Below are 15,166 nucleotides of genomic sequence, written 5' to 3'. Positions count from 1 at the left end.
GTCCCTTATCAGTGTGACATCCTTCTTCCCAAGCTTTATTAACCTCCCCCTAGGTCTGAGATCATCAAAACTTGTCCAGTTGTAAATTTTAACATGGCAGTATTAGTGAGTAATTAATTTTTCTAATACCTCAGCATCACTGAGAACTTGGCAATGTGAAATACAAAGCTGTGTTTTGTCTCAGGTACATACCAGGCAATGTGTGTATTAGTGATTGTGATATGTGTGGAAACTGACCATGAGACAGTTATAAAGACGAATTCTAATAATAACTGAGGAAAGTAAAGCATGGAAGAAGGCCTTTGAACCTATATTTTGTTCGCAATTAACCTTAGTTGATTTAGGAGCATTTGAATTAAAGTGTTAAGGATGTTGCTCTTTGCTTGTGGTTAAGCCTTAAAGGGTTTTGCAATAATAACCTTCTGGAGTATAATTTTAGAATATTGCTTGGATCCTTGAAACAATAGCTTTGGAATATATATAAAGGAAACATGCTTATCTTACACCTTAACAAAACAGAGAAAAGCAGCTTGAGAAAGGAAGATGAACATCACCTCAAGGATTTATAGTTTTGACCAAGGGAAGCTGGACATCACTGTTATGAGATTTATAGTCCTTGCAATTAAAAGGTGGATCCACATCTGCGGAGCTGAACTCCACCAGATGGGATTCTTCCTTCTTTCGGAAACTGGACCACCACCATCTGGGGATACTCCTTTCTGGGATACATCCTGAGAAAAACTAAATTACAATAGTGTATAGAATTGTAATGTAAAAATTTGGAATAGAAATTGATGATGACTAAAAATTGGGAATAGAAACTGTTGAGAAAGCTTACAAGTACCCCTATAAATACTTGTAAGCTTCAACTATTGGTGTGCAGTTGGAGGGAAAACTTTCCCCACGGTACCCAGCGCTGTATTGCTCTGTGCCATATTAATTAATAAATTGATTAATGCTTGAATATTGGCCTAGTCAAGCTTCTTATTTATAACATTAGTTGCTCTTTGTTTCAATTATTAAGTCTCCTTCCTTTTTAATTAGGAATGCCTTTAAGCTGAAGAAGGACAGGTTTAGGTAATGTATTAGGAAGAAATTTGTTACTGTGGGGGTGGTGAGGCTCTGGCACAGAGAAGCCGTGGATGCTCCATCCCTGGAAGTGTTCAAGGCCAGGCTGAGTGGGGCTCAGAGCAGCCTGGTCTGTGGAAGGTGTCCTGGCCCATGGCAGGCCATGGCAGGGATCTAGATGGCCTTTGGAGTCCCTTCCAACCCAAACCATTCTATGATTCTATTTTGATGTCAGTTACACGACAAACACCGTGCGCAGACAACCTGCGGTTCACAAACTTGGGGATACTTCTTCGTGTAAAAGCAGCGTGACCTTTATTAAGGAACGGGCAGTGCTTTCTAACCGAGCCGAGCACTCCCGAACAGCCTGGGCTGGGCGAAGCCCTCAGGGCCCAGCCCTGGGATCCCGACGCGCCGCCGGAGCGGGCACAGCGTTAATGGCGCCGGCCGCTCCCCCGGAAGCGGCGCCATTTCCGCGGGCGGTTGCCAGGGGGACGCGGCGCCGGCTTGGGCGCGCTGCCGTGAGGGCCGGCCCGGGCGGCTCCTGCGCTCCGCCGCGATGTTCATCTACCTGTGCAAGAAGGTGCTGCTGGGGAGGCGCGGGCGGCGGAGGGCAGGCTGCTCTCGGGCAGGGGGAGTTGCCCTGGCGAGTCCCGGGGATCGGGAGCGCGGAGCTCGCGGGGGCTGAGGGGACTCTCGGGGCTCTCCCGCCGCCCACGGCCGCTGCGAGGCGGTCGGACCCGGTGCGGCACTCCGGGACACGGTGCGGCACTGCCGGAACACTGTCCCGCTCTGCCCCGCTCTGCCCCGCTCCCTCCCGCCGGTTCCCCTGGCCTGGCTTGGGGCTTCTTCGGTGTCCCGCTGCTCCGGCAGCTCCGCAGTGTTTCCCCCGGCAGGCTCTGGACGCGGCTTTTCCGCTGGAGGCCGAAGCCCTGGGCACTGTGTGACCCCTGTCACCAGTTTTTGTTGCTCAGCACACCTTTGCAGGTGTCCTGTTATTATTATTTACTGCATGGGTTCAATTGCTTGAGGGTGGCACAGTTTCTCTAGTGCTTACAGTTCTGTCTTCTCTCTTTTTTTTCATGTACAGGTCTGTTAATAGAAATAAATTTATATCTTGTGCTATTGTAGATGTCTCTGAGGTGTTCAGATAGACGATGTAAAATAAAACGTGGTTATTGCGACTGTGTAGAGATACAAAATACTTCTTTTTCAGATTGCAATTCCCGGTAATATTCGATTGAAATGTATTTCCTGGAATAAGACCCAAGGTTTCATAGCCTGTGGTGGAGAGGATGGATTACTGAAAGTTATAAAATTAGAAACACAAACAGGTAAATGGGAGGGTTGTGTTAGTTTGTTAGTTTTAGTTTCTTTCTTTTTTGGAAATTTTTAAAATTTGTATCCTAAGAACAAAACCCACCACACTTAAGCATAACTTCTTCCCCAAGGTACTTGAGAATATTGCATATGTTTTAAATCTATACGTAGCTATTATGTATTTCTTCTAACATCAAATTTTTTCATCACTGTCTTATGTATACAGTTTTTCTCCAGCTGGTCTTATTTGGCACTCAAATAATTTGTCTGCCCATTATATCTGCTGAAGTTTTCTTCAGTGCTGCTTCCTTTTTTTTTTTTTTCAGGGCATATAATTAATTATTTTTGTGTAGGCTCCCTCTTTATTTTGGAACTTACTTTGTTATTTCTTAATTTTATTTGATGTTTTCTACCATCTTAATTATTTTACAGAGAAAGCTGTGTATATTCTTTTAAAGAAATGTGTTCCAGGAAAAGTAAAATCTATTTTCAAAAATTTTTAAACTTTTCTTTTCTGAATATAACGAAATGTGATAACCATATATATTATTGTGGGGTTTGGGGTTTGTTTTTCTCTGGTTGTTGTTGTTTTTCTTTTTTTGTTTATTTTGTTGCTTTTTTCCCTCAAAAACTGCTAGACCATAAGGCACGTATCAATTTGGATGACAGATTTGAATGGCAAACACATGGAACTGAGGGGTGGAAATTTCATCCTGCAGTTTCTATGTACTTCTTTTTAAGTGGTTCAGTGTATCTATGTAAATTGTGATTAGAGCTTCAGTATTCATAGAAACATGATAACAGGTATGCTTTGATAGATTTATTTTCATAGTGAATTCTGTTATTTTTTAGATGAGGCAAAGATAAAGGGATTAGCAGCTCCTAACAACATTTCTGTGACTCAAACTCTAGAAGGTCATAGTGGTAAGTGTATTTGGGCATTTGGTCTACTTTTTGTTAGAATAGAAATACAAGATTTTGTGAAGCTGATAGTGTAATTTTGGTATAACTTTTTATTGTAAATCCAAAATAAAGTTTGTGATTATTCAGCATGGTATCTAATAGCTTGGCTGTATATTTTTACCATGACATCTTGGATAAGATGTTTGGGTTTTCTTTTTAATAATGTCTGTGAGATTACTGTTACAGTAGTTTTCCATTTTCTTCTGAAGAAATGAAAATTGGTTCAGTAAACTTGATTTCTGTGTTAAATATATGGTAATTTTCCCCTTTATTGACGAATTACAGAATGTGTATATGCATAGACTGCAGTGTACAAAGTTTAGAGAGGTTAGAAAGCAAGCTGGAGAAGTATAATGTGTGGAAGTAAAATCTGAACACAGCAAAAATTAGGGAGGACTTAACTTCTCACATGAGAAATGCTGGATGGTCATCAGCCATGGACAATGGGATATGAAGAGGATGCTAAAATCCTTGCATTATTTGAGGAAATGGACTTCTTTATGAGGACTTGCAGTTGAAATCTGCCAAGAGTCAGGTTATTTTAAGGGTTTAATTAAATAGGATTGGAACAAATTAATTGGGAGGAATTGATTTAGCTGATACTTTGAATGGATGTCTTCAATTCTGAAATAGATTACTATTACCCTAAAAATCTCTGACAATCAGAATATCTTTGATTGCATCTGTTGATAATGTTCTTGACTGAAACACTAAAAACAGAAAGGACACAGAGAAAATGGGTACCCAGCAGTGAGGGGACGGAAAACTGTGATACAATTTCATCTCCAGTATGGAACTGATAAAAGTTCAAATGTGTTTCAAATATTTGTGAGTGGGATCCCATATGAAGCTTGAGGATCTGAAGGATTTGTGTGTAGAGTGCTCTTTTGGGTAATTGTCAGGGAGATGATGTTTTAAAAGTGCAGCAATAGTGAGGATCACACTACTAAGAGGAAGAAAAATCCCAAACTTCCTACAGCTGTAAAATTTTGTCAGTGACCCAGAGTGTCAGAGGTGGTCAGAAACTGCAAAACCATGATTTGGGTTTTGGAATCAACAATGAGCAGGATTTGGAGAGGATGTTACTCCAGTGGGTGAATACAGAAGCAAAAGGAGCTCTTGAGCAGAATTTTGAAAGAGGAAATAAGTGACACTGAAAGAAGCCTTCAACTAAATCCAAGTCAGCAACGTAAATTTATAAAAAGCTCCAGGTTGATTAAGTTGGATGTTGTATTTTTTATTAGGTACTTAAATAATGCCAGTAAAAAGCTTTTTATCACTTTCTAGGTTTTGTGCAGGTTGTGACATGGAATGAACAGTATCAAAAATTGACTACCAGCGATCAAAATGGCCTCATCATTGTGTGGATGATGTACAGAGGTATTCTGCAGGATAAACTTGAGATGGCATAATATTCTGTGTCATTAGAAATATTTTTATCCCTCACTTGTAGTTTTTACTGTTGTTTTTCAGAGTTTATATTTTGCAGATTGTATAGCTCAAAATAGTTTTAAAATTACTTTCAAGTTTTACTGTAATATTTGTCTGTAATTTTATAGTGTAGTCACATGACACAGGGCATTTGTCCTGCAGAGCTACCACAGATGAAGATATCAGTACTCAGCCATGTGCTTGATAAACTGCTCTAATTTTTTATCTCTGTTGCTTGGAATACAGCATGAAAAATAAATTGTGCAATGAGCACAAGCATGTTAGTAGACTACAAGAACTTATCAACACTGCATACAGCATCAATTAAATACTCTCATAAAACCTATCTTTAGAAATGTTTAAGGTAGTGAACCAATATGACTAACCAGTGTATGACTATAATTATCTTTTATTGCTCTTGACCCTTTCACACACACATATACTGTGGTTCACTGGAATTCATTTAAAAGCCAGCAAACCTCACATCAAGGTAACCGCTTTCCAACACATGTGGGAAAGAAAAACAAAATAAAGGGTTTTCCTATTATCTTGGGAATTTTAGTTTAATGAAAAATGGAAACAAAATCTTAGCTGTTCTTAATATTTCAGGAGTAAAGAATAAGTCTTTCTAGCTGATACATGGTGGCTACTGTCACATAAATAATCTGTTAGTTTTGGAAAATAATCAGTAAATTACTTATTACCTATTCCTAGCGAAGCTAGTTGTTCCTTCTGTTTATGTTTCCTATTTTATTGTCAGTTCTGAAATTCCTGAAGCGCAGAGCTCTTTCTGTAGGCCCCTCTTGGACTTTGGCTCCCCTTTCTGAGTCCTCATTCATCACTGTTGGCTTTGGGAATGAGCAGCTGCCATGGGAGCAGTGGGTTTCACAGGAGCTGTGTCTGTGCCTGCTGGGGACACTGTGCTGTGGTCTTGCTAGGCTTTTACTGCAGGGCAGCTCAGTGACTAGCATGTACCTTGAGTCCTCTAGAGGTAACTCAGTTTTTCTTCCACTTCTAATAGGTTCTTGGTATGAAGAGATGATTAACAACAGAAATAAATCAGTGGTTCGCAGTATGAGCTGGAATGCTGATGGCCAGAAGATTTGTATTGTGTATGAAGATGGAGCTGTGATTGTTGGATCAGTGGATGGTAAGATTTTAAGCCCTACTAATTGTTGTGCTGTCACACAAATTTGTTTGTAGTGTTATATACACAGTGGCTCTGTTTCTCTAGGTAAATATAATTAATAGTTACTTACTAATTGTGGCTTTGACTTCAGCTGTTTTAGTTTTTACATTGGTAGCTTGCATCCTGTTTTTAATTTTTGTGGTATATTTATTAAGTGCAGTCATTGTTTTGTTCCAGGCAATCGCATTTGGGGAAAAGACTTGAAAGGCACCCACCTGTGCCACGTGGCCTGGTCCTCCAATAGCAAAATTTTGCTCTTTGGAATGTCAAATGGAGAGATTCACATTTATGACAATCAGGGAAATTTTATTGTAAGTTCATTGTGGTATAATTAAGGATTATAATTATAATATCAAGGTATAATAATAATTATATATAAGGATTATAATTTACTTCAATAGGCATGAAAGCTCACTTCCTTCTAATTTATTAATGTTTATTTAATTGGTGGACATCAGTACTGAGAACTGGACAACCTCCTTGAATAAAAGCATAGAGCTTTTATTCAAGAGTTCTGCAGCTTTTTATTATAATTACTTCTTTGTTGGTAGCTAAATGATTATCACATCAACTAATGTCTATCAGCCTTGCAATAGTTACTGAAAATGCAAAGTAGGAATGGTCACACTGGTGAAATTGAGTTAAACTCTTCAGGACATCTGAAAATCTTTACTTTCAAAGATGTTTGAGATGATAGGTCAGATTTAATATTTTTTAGCAGTTGTTTTTTTCCTTCTTTCATTATTTGGAGGAACTAATGCTGGCTTAAAGGATATTGACTTATTACAGCTTCTGCTTCCTAAAGTATTAGCATGCTTTTAGAAAAAGCAATAGTTTATTTTCCTATTGCTCCTATCATTCTTTAGAGAGATCCTGGTAGGGAGTAGAAAAATAGAAGGAAATAGCTGTAGTATATTGCTGAATTCCTGCAGCCTAGATTTATTTATTTAATTATTTATATCTACTTACTTAAAGTATTGGAGTATGACTATAACAAAATGCTAACTAAAACACTGACTTTAAAATCCGAGTATTTGAGACCATGTTCTTAACTTTTAGATGCTTAATATGGTGAATTTTCTTCTCCTTTCCATTACTTTCCTAAGAAAGTGTCTGCTACCCTTCCCATTTTCTTTTCTTTATCCTCCCACTGTATCTTTCTCTCTTTCCACTGTGTGAGTCATGGTATTTCCAAAAGCTACAAATTACTGAAATTCTTTAAATAATTTGCTGTCATTTCCCCCACCATATCAACAATATGCATGGTTGTGCTCTCTCTCCCTCTCCCCCTCTCTCCCATTACTTACCTGACATTCCTCTTGGAATTGATTCAGGAATTCCTTTATCTGTCAGACAAACCCTTACTTGTGTTACCAGGTGTTCTGGGCTAGTTATTGCAAAAGTTCTCTTAATTGGGGCTCTAATTGGGACATTAGTTTTTTCCAATTATTTTTATATGTTATTCAGTAAACTTTAGTCAAGAAAAAGCAAACAAAAGTTTTTTTTTTGTTTTGTTATTTTTGTTGATATTGTTGGATTTTCTTTTCTTGTTTTTTAAATTTTGTGCCTATGAATGGTTTGAAATAATGATTATTTTTTGCTGTTTTCCAGGGGGTTTCTTATGGTTATGTACATGTGTCAGTGGTGGCCTTTTTACATTGTTGGTTTTCTTTAAGTTACTTTTCAAAGAAGAAAAATGCCAACATTGGGGTACTTCTTTGTAGTTAAAAATATATGGTTTTTGTATGTCTGATCTGGCTTTGATTATATAAGGAAGTTTTTCAAACCCATAAAATTCTGAGAACTTCAACATTTTTCTTGGGACAGGAAAACAATTTTGCTTAGACATCTTGTCTTGCAACTGTCAGTAGAGATTTAAATTAAGTTCTTTAAATAACATGTTTTATATGACTTGAATTAACCATTCCTGTGCAGGTGAAAATGAAGTTGAGCTGTTTGGTGAATTTAACTGGAGCTTTCAGCATTGCTGGGATACACTGGTACCACGGTACCCAAGGCTACATTGAACCCAACTGCCCTTGCCTTGCTGTCTGTTATGACAATGGGAGATGCCAGATCATGAGAGATGAGAATGACTACAGTGAGTACAAAATGTAGAGTGCAAGTTACTGAGCTTCCCTTGACCCAAAATGTCTACTTGTGTTGATATTCTATGTTTATTCCTTAAAAACTAGATCCTGTTTTGATTGATGCTGGTATCAATGTAGTGTGTATTCAGTGGAACTCCAATGGAAGCATTCTGGCACTGGCAGGCTCCCTCAAAGCAGCTTCTCAAGATAAAGATATCAATGTTGTGCAATTCTACACTCCCTTTGGTGAGGTAAAAATATTTGATACATAGTGTAAATGTTTGGGTTTTTTTTATTTCTTTTCCAAATTTTATGATGTTTTGCTCCAGGGTCATTACCAGTGGAATTTGGAAGCCAAAATGTAGGTGTTTAGTGCTCTGAGGTACCCATCTGGGATATCCACATGGATCTGGAAACAGAGCTATGTACCCTTTTAGAACAGAAGCATAGTGGCCAGTGTGAAAATCCTTTCTCAAAACATTAGTGATAGGATAAGTGTGGTGTCTGACTTTGAACACCAGATCCCTGAGATGAGACTATGGAAGATAAGCAGTTTGGAGCTCAGGTAGCAGTCCAGATGTCAACATCTGTGTATCAAATCAGAAGTAGTTGTCTTTCTATACTGGCTGTGTAGGAGACCTGGGCATCTCTAGATTAGAAGCTGAAAATACATCAGTGAATGAGTATTGATATTAAGTACTTGATATTTGCTCTTTTATATGGAATCAGTAAAACTGATTAACTTTTAACTATCATTAAAAGCAATGGCTCAGAAACCTCAAAAAAGCTATTTTTTTTTCTAAATTTCTTAATTTGACTGTTGGGGCTATTGTTTTGTAAATGCTTTTTGTCCATCCTGGCTTTTTATAGTAGATTAAATGTTTGATAGTTAAGAGACAACTGGTCAATATATTTTTTTTGTGCTATTTTTACCTTACCAGGTAATATCCTGTTCCCTCTTGGTAATACACTGAAAATCAGCGAGTTAGTGTTGTGTATCAGAGTGTAATGAAGTTTGTCCCTTGTGCAGAGGAAGTACTGGCCAGCTCTGAGCTGTGCTGTGACAGGGGTTAAGATCCAGCATAATCTACAGGGGTTGCCTTAATTGGAAGGATTTAATGGAACCAAAGGTTTTGGCAATAATGTTGCATCTCTGGTTGCTGATGTCCTTTGGATTAACTGAAACTAGTGTTCCAGATTTTCTATTTAGTGTTTAAAGTTTTCAGGTTTTAGAATTGTTTTGTACTTGTTCTGATACTCAGATATGGACTTAACTTTTTTGGAAGATGGTATTTTCTGTGAATAATGTGTGAGCAATATTTTGACTTGGTATTTGCATCTGATCAAAGGCACGAAATAGATACTCAAAAGGAAAGTTAGAACTGAGCATCAATGTTCAAATTTTTTTTAAAGCCTAAGATTATTCAAAAATGTACAGTAAATAGTAGATAACTGTATCTTATACTACATACCTCTATATTATTTGCAACTAAAATGGTACCCTTTTAGATGGATACCCAAAGAAGTGCTCTGTAGGACTTAGGTTATACTTTTGAAAACGGTATTTTTTTTCTAATTGTTTCCTTCATTCAATTTAAAATTCTTCAGCAATATAAAAATATTTGAAAAAAGATGGAAAGTGTACCAATTGCCTTTCTTAGATTCTTTTGGGAAGAGGATAGAGAAGAGGAAAATGTCCATTGCCTCACTGAAAATTGTGTTCCTTTGCAGCTAATTAATTGCCTGCTCTTGACATTGAATAGAGATATGTTTTTATTTGTTTAAGCTATCAGCTGTAGTTTAGAGTGTTGTATGTGAACTGACTGATACACTGCCAGTGTCAGTGAAACTTCTGAGGCATGTCAGGAGCAGTGCTACTGCTGTGTTTTAATTGTGACTGAAATCATAAAGGTGATTCAAATTACCAACAAAAGGGAATAATGTTTATACTGTCATTCTCTATCTACTGTTTATTTCGTCAAGCTTGAACTATCACTGAGTCCTATTGTTTCTTTCTCTCTGGAGAAATAAAGTGCAAATGAAAAAACAAACCAAACCTGAGGTGAAAGAACACATTATGGTGTACACCTTAAATATCTCTCTTTCTTTACATATGTTTTGCAGTTTGAGAATTGTTATGTCAAGAATATCTATAGGGCTTTTTTCAACAACAATCAAAACAGTAATTTATGTATTTTAGACTGGCTTTCCTGTGATAAATTCAAATCTTTTTCTTTCCTTGTTCTAACCAAGCACTTACGTACACTGAAGGTTCCTGGCAAACAGGTATCTTCCTTGTCCTGGGAGGGAGGTGGACTGAAAATTGCCCTGGCTGTTGATCATTACATATATTTTGCAAACATTCGTCCACATTACAAGGTATGTAGTAATGTGAAACTTCATTGTATTAATTAGTTTCCTGTTACTTATTCTCTTTCTGATCAGGTTGAAAAAGTAGCTTGCTCTAATATACATACATATCTGTGTGTGTGTATGTATATATATGAAACTAGTGCTTAACTTATGATTGCAGCTTGATCAACACTGCTGACTTGCAGTTTTAGTGGAATGTGGGGGTCTGTCATGGTGATGCAGTGACTTGATATTGTAAAGCCATTGCCTTTACAATGCATTTGGAGTTTCACTGTCACAATAAGGAAACAACTGGGCACGATTCTAAATTTGGTAGGACTTGAGGATGCCATTAGGTAAGGCTGCTGTGTTTTCACTGCTGTTTGGTTAACTAGGTTGGGCTGAGTCATATGATGGGAATTGTTTGAGCCTTACTTTACTGCCATTTTTTTTAGTGATGAATTATTCATTTGAGCCTGGAAAGTTGAGTAGACACCTGAACTATAGGAGTGAATGTAACCTGATAGATGTACTTCCTGCTTACATTTCAGTTCCCAATATACTTCTTACAAGTGTGTCTCATCTAATTCTAAATAATGTTTTATCTTGTTTACCACCTGAGTTTTTTCATTTGTTGTCTTTTTTTTTTAGAGTTAGAACTATTTCATTTAAATTTACAGTTTAACAAATAATAGCAATTACTGTCCAGTATAGAGTATTGTATACTTCTTTTCACAGCACAGGATATGTTCTATAATCATCAGTGTGTAGCCACTGTAATTACAGAGAGTGCAGTGTGAGGAACATCCTGCAGCTATATTGAAATGTATTTTGGTCAGGGAGTTGTAAACACAAGTCTGCTAGGAAGCATTTTCAAATAGTTTGTTGTAAATATTCTGGAAAAGACTTTGGAAATCTGAGCTGGAAATTAGTCTTGCAGGAAATGCTGCCTAATGTTTATTCTGGGAGATGTGCAACAGCTGGAACACAGGCCTGTTGCTTTTTCTTAAACTCATCAGTATCTAGGAGACCATGTGTGTTTCAAGATCTGGTACAGTTTGCAAATTAATAATACTTTGAAACTTTAGTTTTAGGAACTGCATATGTAAGCTCATTTTTTTCCATTTTGCACAATTGAAAAGGAAAGAGATATGTTCAAATTAATTTATTCCTGCAGCAAATAAATTTAATATGTTGGCAGTATGCTCTATTTCAGTGTTAAATATTTTTATGGTGAATGATAAATGTTTTCCTTCAATAAATACTTCTGCTGTGTTTTGGTAATATAAGTTACTCCCTTTTAAGGGCTACATATTCTAAAAGATGACAGTCATTAAATGGGAGTGATTCAAAGCTGTAATTATCTTAGGCTGGATTGGAATTAATGACCTGGAGATGTAGAGTTAATATCACATTACCAATCTACTGAATAATCTGTTTTCTTCTATTTTTCAATAAGCCATAATAAGAGAAAGGGGGCTTTAAATGAATGTGACAGTAAAAACTATGAATTGAGCTGATCTTTTTATAAACTATTCATAGTTTGCATGGAGTTGTAATACTAGTTTAGAGTCTGTGGGTCTATTCTAGAAGTTCTTCTGTTGATGCTGTAGTTTATCACTTTGGTTTCATTTCCTGAGGAGTGTGGGAGCCTCTCTTGCCAACACTAATAAGCTTTTTCTTCTCCCTCTCTAGTAGATGCTGATGCAGAGAATTCTATTAGGTTTTCTACAATTGCATCATCATCTTTAAGTGTTTTGCTTTATGTCTCATTTATTTGACAGATTCACCTTCTTCCTATTTTCGGATTCTGTTGTATTAGAAAGGATTTTCATCATTATGTTTTGTACTTTAAATCAGTTGAATGCAATAAAATGCATCCTCATGTATGTTCTGTTTCTTTTGCCTTTTTGGCCTTTCTCCTACTTGTTACAGGAATAATTACATTCTTCTAGGAGGAAGGGAGGGGTTTTCTCATGGTATGAATATGGAAGAGGTGATGTGAGTTATTACAGTGCTCCTGTATAATTGTGTATTTTTGTCTGCCTCTGGAATTGCACTGCTTAGGGTATTTATTGTATGTCCTATGGGAAATGAACTTCAGGTTTCTGAAGTTCACAAAGTAGTCACAAAAGCAAGCAGTAGTCACAAAGCAAGCATTTTCATGGCAAAAACCATCATCACTGGCTATTTCTGAATACCTGCTGAACTATATAAATATATTTATATACCTGCTGAACAAGGAGGAAACAGGGCAGAGTGAGATCTTGTCAAATTTTAAGGGTGATCCTTCAGTTCTGATGGTGATAGAAAAAGCTTGCTGTGACAGAAAAGCTACTTTGTCAGTTTATTATATGAGCTGTGTTCTCCTAATAAATCAGGTTGTCACTTGACAGGTAAGAAATATTGAATACTAATTGTGTATTAAAACTCTTTAATGGCTGGAAGCATTCATTATTGAATTCTTGTGGTTTCTGATTGGTTTTACCAACATTGTGTTTCTTGGCAGTGGGGTTACTGTTCCAACACCGTTGTTTACGCCTACACCCGAGCAGACCGCCCAGAGTGCTGTGTCGTCTTTTGGGACACAAAAAACAATGAGAAATATGTGAAATATGTCAAGAGCCTTATTTCCATAACAACTTATGGGGACTTCTGTGTTTTAGCAACTAAAGCAGATGAAAATCAGCCTCAGGTAAAATCTGTCTTAATTTTCATTTGAAATGCTCTGTTCCCTGTGTCAGTTCTTTACAGCCGGAATACAATGAAATGTAAAAGTTTGAATCTGCCATAGAGTTGTGTCAGTTGTCATTTGACAGAATGGCATAAATGGGCTCAGTGTTCAAAAACACACAGTCCCAACAAACAAAAAGTAGCTGATTCAAAGTAACTGCATCTACAGATAACTCCTAGTAGCCATTAGTAACCTAATAAAAACTGCAGCCTTCCAGATGAATGTTTCTTCAGAAATATTTGGAACAGTTCTCCAGAGACAAGGTTAAAGCATGAGAATGGTAATGAATATTACCAGAAATGGAAAAAATGGGGCAATTTTTTAGTTGATATAAGTTACAGTTTACTGCAAACTTCTTTGTTTATTAATTTTATGTGTAATCACAATTGATAAATGTATTCTTTGGTTAATGAACGTTCTGTTCGTGTGATACTGTTACATGATTTTTCCTGTGTAATCATTTCAGAATTATTTTCTGTATCACTTATATATTGCTTACAAAGGAGGAGCAGGAGACAGAGTCATTTGGTGCCATGGTAAAAATCCCCAAACGTGCTGTAGTGTTGCTTTGCTTCATTGTGCTATAAATGGTATACTCTCATAGGGATTGAAAACATGGGATTGTGGCCATTTGCTGAAGTTGAGTGCAGTAAAATAATTTTTTTTCTGAATTGTAATTTTAAAGGAGGAAACAAACAGTTGAGAGACTTAGTGTAACTCTATTGAGCATAAATAAGAGATTTAATTTTCTCACCTGAAAATTACAGATAGTAAGGACAGTTTTGGAATGGCTCCAGTGTAATTATTAACACTGTGAGTTGCCAGGTTTTAGGAAATGAAGTGCATAGATTTGTGGGTAGCAGTTATTAGAGTTGTTGTCTGAAAAACTGATTTGGTTTACAAGAGATTTTGGTCATTAGAATTGTGGTTTCAGAATGGCAGAATTTAAGCAATAGCTAATGGGAAAAAAATTACTTAATTTCAGCAGGACCTGTTTAAAGATATTGCAAGTAGATGTGTCAGTAAATTAAGGACTTCGTGTTGATATCCATAACAAGGCTGGATAAATCAGCCAATGGAAGCTTCCTTCCCTGGCACCACTGTGTGTGGGTCATGCAGCCTGTCTTGAATACTTTTACTCCATTACTCCCTGACAGGCTCTGATCTGCTGACTTGGAGTCTCAGAAATGACTAGAAAGGACATAAAAGAGAAATTTATTGTAGACTCAATGTGGGGATAATTTACCAGAGAAGAATTAATGTAAACATGATATAAATAAAAAACAAGAGTTAAAAAAGCCATGTGTGTTTTCCTACACAGGCAGAGGCAAAACATTTTTTTTTAATAGAAATCTGAGAATGCTGGTGAAAAGTTTAACTTATGAACAAAGAAAGAAAAATACTATTTTTGTGAGGTACTTATTGGTGGCCAAACCAGAAAAAAAAGAATCAAAAGAAATCCACTTTCAGCTCTTTTTCTTTGGAAGAATGAAGTTTATACAGTAGATGAAAAGCTAAATTGAGCTGCTCTCATGTGATGAGTAAGATGTCAGTCTATCAGTTTAAAAGGGTAGCTGTACAGTTACTGTAGTCTGCTACCACAATTACATGCATTGTTCAGGAGGTGAAAGAGCCATGAAAAACTAATTATCTTTCATTTCCGAGAGAGTCAGGGTAACAGCTCATGGGTAATTCACATTTTGATAACCCAAAATATACATTTTGTATGTTTTACTTATTTTAAATTTAAAAACTTTACAATAAAAGTTGCTCCTTACCTTCCATACTTCTCATTCAAGGCATTTCCCTGTGCAATAACCATTCAGATATTTAATCCTTGATTTAGACCTGGAGAAATAAATACATAAACTACAACAATAAAGCATGATTGTCAAGTGAATTGTTATGTATTTGCATCTTCCTGAATTTGACAGCCCAGTCTCTGAGGTAACTGTGCTATTAAAGCCTTCCTGAGTGAGATTACAAGAAGGGAAAAACTGAAAAAATCCCCTCATCACT

The 15,166-nt window shown here is 36.8% G+C and overlaps 1 protein-coding gene across 2 annotated transcripts in view; it reads left to right on the top strand.

Annotated features, from left to right (window-relative positions):
* Positions 1–1,539: 1,539 nt before the first annotated feature.
* The window catches only part of WDR35 (WD repeat domain 35), a 42,973-nt gene continuing 29,346 nt past the window's right edge, over positions 1,540–15,166 (top strand). Inside the window, exons 1-11 of one of the 2 annotated variants that reach the window (XM_064707763.1) lie at positions 1,540–1,651; positions 2,285–2,402; positions 3,241–3,312; positions 4,639–4,731; positions 5,804–5,932; positions 6,149–6,282; positions 7,907–8,072; positions 8,167–8,312; positions 10,315–10,440; positions 12,923–13,108; positions 13,651–13,683. In XM_064707763.1, coding sequence (XP_064563833.1) covers positions 1,628–1,651; positions 2,285–2,402; positions 3,241–3,312; positions 4,639–4,731; positions 5,804–5,932; positions 6,149–6,282; positions 7,907–8,072; positions 8,167–8,312; positions 10,315–10,440; positions 12,923–13,108; positions 13,651–13,683 — 1,227 coding nt within the window. In that variant the 5' untranslated portion in view covers positions 1,540–1,627. The remainder of the gene's footprint in view (positions 1,652–2,284; positions 2,403–3,240; positions 3,313–4,638; positions 4,732–5,803; positions 5,933–6,148; positions 6,283–7,906; positions 8,073–8,166; positions 8,313–10,314; positions 10,441–12,922; positions 13,109–13,650; positions 13,684–15,166) is intronic. The other variant, XM_064707764.1, reaches the window with a different exon arrangement.

This window comes from Zonotrichia leucophrys, chromosome 3 (assembly GCF_028769735.1).
Source record: "Zonotrichia leucophrys gambelii isolate GWCS_2022_RI chromosome 3, RI_Zleu_2.0, whole genome shotgun sequence".
NCBI lineage: Eukaryota > Metazoa > Chordata > Aves > Passeriformes > Passerellidae > Zonotrichia > Zonotrichia leucophrys.
Note: the sequence above shows the minus strand (reverse complement) of the source record. Positions and strands in the feature narration are given on the sequence as shown.